Here is a 4,999-nt window from a genome sequence, read left to right on the forward strand (position 1 = left end):
CTTCCTTCCTTCCTTCCTTCCTTCCTTCCTTCCTTCCTTCCTTCCTTCCTTCCTTCCTTCCCTCCTTCCAAGTCCTCCTCCAAGTCCTCCTCCAAGTCCTCCTCCTCCTCCTCCTTCTTCCTTTGCATGCACACACATGTATATGTGTGTTTTTGTGTTTGTGTGTGTTTGTGCTCATGGGTGCACATGGCATGATTCATGGATGGACGTCAGAAGACTGCTTTGTTGAGCCTGTTTTCCTCTACTATCTCTCCATGGACATCAGGGATAGAACTCAGGTCACTTAGCTTGCTTGGTGAGTGCCTGCACCAGCTCAGCCATTTCACTCTCTTTTTTTTTAAGTCTCTTTCTTTCTTTCTTTCTTTCTTTCTTTCTTTCTTTCTTTCTTTCTTTCTTTCTTTCTTTCTTTTTTTTAGGCAGTGTATGGCAGTGTATGTAGGACTGGTTAAAACTCAGTATATGTTTCAGGCTGATCTTGAATTCACAACTCTCTTGCTTCCAAGAGAGTTAGGCTTCCAAGTATACCACCATGTTTGCTCAGAACATCTCCATCAGTTTCTCAGATCACATCCCGGTTTTGTGTGTGGCACTGTTTGAAATATCTTGCGTGACACACATTCATGTTTCATTCACATTTGCTTGACAACCAATGACACTATCACCAGTGTCTAAAAACAAGTTACAGGACACACCACAGCATCCTGCACTTGGAGGTGTTTGACAACACTTTAGCATCATTTGGGAGCCCTACTAACAGTAAAGTCACCAACAGTATGCACAAAAAGAAACAACGTGACAGCAGGCCACTGAACAGAAACCAAATACTTGCTAAGTCTGAGAGCGGAAAGAGACAGCAAGATGTTGGTCAAGTTCAACCGGCAATGCGCAGGATGAGCCAATTCTAAGTGTTCACTGTTGGGTATGTCCGTGAAAGTGCTTCAAGTACATTTTAGCAAGAGGGACAAACCACAAATCATGGAATCCATGATTAAAGTGATTAGGCTTTAAATTTAAGTCCAAACTGTCTCCCATGTCTACAAAAGAATCTGTTGGAATGTTGTTTGAGATTTAAAGGCATCTCTAGATCTGTACAGGGGAAACAAAACTCTTACCATTTATGAATTTTATCTGTTTTTAATGCAGAAACATGTTATCTGTGAGCTCTTTGGCTTATGTGTAAAAATACATCATTTAGACATTTTGGGGGTTTTTTCCCCTTAAAATGTCAACAACCGTTTAAGAATACATGTTAGTGTGCAATGTAAGTTGTGCTTTTGAATATTGTGTACAATACAAAAACTGGCTTGAGGGAGAGTCCTGATGGCAGCAGAGTCCATCCCTCAGAGCAAGGCCAGGTGAGGGGAATTACATCTCCATTCAGGGGTTTCTGGGATCTGAAGGAGCAAGAAGAGCTGCCAGAATTTGTGTGTAGGCTGCAGAGGCCCTTAGGTAGTGTAATACCTTTACAGAAAGGATGCATCCCCTTTAGCCTAAGCTAAAGCAGCTGAGAAGAGAATGCACACTTTTTGTTGGTAGTACCATGGTCCACCTCACTATGGACTCCATTCTTCCCTTGTTCCCTGCTGTGAATCCATCATATGTTTCCAGTCCCCAAATATCATCTTCCCAGGTAGTGGCATGCCATCAGCTTTGGTGTCTGCTCTTTTAGCCCTAAAGTCATATCAGGGACTATGTCCAAACTGGGGCTAAAATTTCTTTTCGGTCTTTGGCCGAGGAACCATTTTAATGAATGACTTAATTAGGAGGATGCTCCAGTTCTTCTAATCAAGCCACATGGAGTATCTTCATACCCAGCTATGTCAAACAAGGTTCAACATGACGTTCATGAGGAAGATCCCCACACAAACACTTGGAATTGTAAACACTTGAGTACTTAAGCCAAAGTATTCAACAACAGAACATTTCCTCTTAAATCTATCACAAACTGTTAGAATATCTTCAACTCCTTGAAGAAAAGTGTGGAGTTTTTAAGGAACTAAGAGAAAGTATGGATTTGCCATAGTTTATACTGTGGGTGTTGAAAGGGTATTCAGAAAACCTCAGTGTGTGACTTGGAGCTCACGATCAGAGAGTACTGTTACCAATGTGAAACGTTACATAAAAAGTGGCTACAAATGGCGTTCTTAGAGTACAAAGGCACGGCACCTTCTCCCGGCTGGAAGCTGCTACTGAACAGGAAATACTCACTCTTTGGAGCATCATTATTAGATTATTCTTCTCTTTCACAAAGTGATCTTGCTCCCTCTGAGCTTGCTGAACGATGTGACTGGCTTGCTTTTTCAATGCAGAAATTTTTTCCTGGGAGACAAAAGTCATCATTGAGAGATGTACATTAGACAATTGAAAGTTTGTCCTGGGCCAAGGAAGAAATAGGTCTTTAGAACCTGAGTAACCTGCCCACATTTTAGTTGGCAGTGGATTGCCAAGATCACCTAAGGATAAGAAGCATTGACTTTTGACTGACTGTACTGGCTAGTTTTGTGTCAACTTGAGACAGGCTGGAGTTATCACAGAGAAAGGAGTTAGAGTTGGGGTAATGTCTCCATGAGATCCAGCTGCAAGGCATTTTCTCAATTAGTGATCAAGGGCGTAGGTTCCCTTGTGGGTGGTGCCATCTCTGGGTTGGTAGTCTTGGTTCTATAAGAGAGCAGGCTGAGCAAGCCAGGAGAAGCAAGCCAGTAAGTAACATCCCTCCATGGCTTCTGCATAAGCTCCTGCTTCCTGACCTGCTTGAATTCCAGTCCTGACATCCTTTGGTGATCAACAGCAATGTGAAAAGTGTAAGCTGAATAAACCCTTTCCTCCCCAACTTGCTTCTTGGTCATGATGTTTGTGCAGGAATAGAAACCCTGACTAAGACAACTGACCAAGCTCAACTCTTCTTGACTTACAGCCCATGAGGTTCACATGATTTGAAAAATTATTCTGAAAGACTCAGAATTCAATAGGAAGTCCTGTTTTAGAGCATCAGTTAATAGTTTTGAACAAGAGTTGATTTTTTAAAAAAGATTTTATTTATTTATTGTATATAAGTACACTGTAGCTGTCTTCAGATCTCATTACGGGTGGTTGTGAGCCACCATGTGGTTGCTGGGATTTGAACTCAGGACCTCCGGAAGAGCAGTCAGTGCTCTTAACCACTGAGCCATCTCACCAGCCCCAATGAGTTGATTTTTTTTTTGAGCATGAAAAAAAAATAAAACATTAAGGCAGAAGTCAAATTCTTTGTCCTTCTTTCCATCAATTTTATCCATCAGTTTTACGAAATTAGTATGATTTTATAGGGTATGATTATAAAATTATGGAATAAACGTTAAATGCTGAGTTGGGCAACCAGGAGTTTGGAGCTAGGTGGAGTCCATAGTAAACAGAATGATTTCCTACTGGTCTATAACTGGCTCTCAGCATTGAGAATTATTAATCAACAAAAAGAAAAATACCTAAATAGATTTTGTTCATATAATTTCATTCTAAATCTAGTTACTTCAACTGACGGAGGGAGTGATTTCAAACAAAAATTGTCTATGACTTGGGTTTTGTGTGTGTGTGTGTGTGTGTGTGTGTGTGTGTGTTGAGTAAAAACAGGGGGATGTATTATCCATAAATACCTTTATAAGATTCTAACAGTGACTTACAATGCCTCAGCTTATATAGTGCAGTACACTCTGTCATTTGGTGCAGGCCATATGTGACATACACAGAAGGATATTCAGATGCAGAGACAGAGCCCACAATTATGTGAATGACTGTATCAGTGAGACTGGTTACTGTCCCATGGTTAACAGTAACTTTTCACTTCTCACACTAAGCGTCACCTGGCAAATTACCTTCCTAGCCACGATGTTGCGCTGATACTCTGCCACCTCCCGCAGGAGCTGTTGAGTCAAGTTCTCCTTTTCCTCATCCAGGCGGCTCTCGTGCTCAAGCTGCTGGAATTCCAAGTCTTCAAAGTGTTTGCTCTCAACATCCAACAGGTCGGCATCCTGGGCAGAAGATGGAATGAAAAGGAAGCACGCTAGAGAGGCTGCAGCCTTTTCAGTGTGAAGGAAAGACACTTAAACATACGCATGCCAATACAGATGCTGGTTCAGCATTGTGGGGGCTAGAACCAGGGGATGGTGGTAAACCTAGCTGTGAGAAGTGAAAGGTCAGTTTGAGGCTTTTCTGTATAGGCAAAAATGTTTCCTTTCAAGCCAGTAGATGGCTTCAAATGGACAGTGAAATATTAAAACATTTCCATAGACAACCTAAATGTTATTTGCAGACCAAATAGCCTCTTAAGAAAATTATTGTTGTGCTAGAGAGATGGCTCAGTGGTTAAGAGCACCGGCTGCTCTTCCGAAGGCCCTGAGTTCAAATCCCAGCAACCACATGGTGGCTTATAACCATCCGTAATGAAATCTGACAATGAGTTCTGGAGTGCCTGAAGACCGCTACAGTGTAATTACATATAATAAATAAATACATTTTTTTTAAAAAAGAAAATGATTGTTTCCCATGTTTCTCATATGGAATACAATATAAAATAATAACAGATTAAAAGAGTTCACAAGTTAGTCCTAGAGTACATCAGAGGTCTTTTAGGGGGATGTATGCACCCCAACTGCAGTAATACAATCTACTGGGGTATAAAGAGGACACAGTAAACTTTCTTTATGTTTACTGTTCATTTTTCTTTTCACTTTTGTTTTTCTAATTACTTCTTTTTTTCCTTGTTTTGTCCTATCTCTCTTTCTCTCTTCTCCTCCCTCTCCTCCTTCCTCCCTACTCTCTTAGATAGGATCTCTTTGTATAGCTCTAGTTCACCTGTAGCTCACCATTCTCCATCTTCAACTTCCACAGTGCTGGAATTTCAGGTATGTGCTACTATACCTACCTCAAATCCTTCCATTGTTTTCTAGTGTACACACAAGGAGGTAAATATATACATAAGTCAAATATATATATATATATATATATATATATATATATATATATA

General features: G+C 40.6%; 1 protein-coding gene across 8 annotated transcripts in view; it reads right to left on the reverse strand.

The window, feature by feature from the left end:
- Nucleotides 1-4,999, reverse strand: part of Phldb2 (pleckstrin homology like domain family B member 2) — a 212,503-nt gene that overhangs the window by 31,210 nt on the left and 176,294 nt on the right. For all 8 annotated transcript variants that reach the window (XM_029544559.1, XM_029544558.1, XM_029544557.1 and 5 more), the window contains 2 exons: nucleotides 3,849-4,004; nucleotides 2,209-2,319 (listed from right to left, as the gene is read on the reverse strand). In XM_029544559.1, coding sequence (XP_029400419.1) covers nucleotides 2,209-2,319; nucleotides 3,849-4,004 — 267 coding nt within the window. The remainder of the gene's footprint in view (nucleotides 1-2,208; nucleotides 2,320-3,848; nucleotides 4,005-4,999) is intronic.

The sequence above is a fragment of the Mus pahari genome, chromosome 12, assembly GCF_900095145.1.
Source record: "Mus pahari chromosome 12, PAHARI_EIJ_v1.1, whole genome shotgun sequence".
NCBI classification, from domain to species: Eukaryota; Metazoa; Chordata; class Mammalia; order Rodentia; family Muridae; genus Mus; species Mus pahari.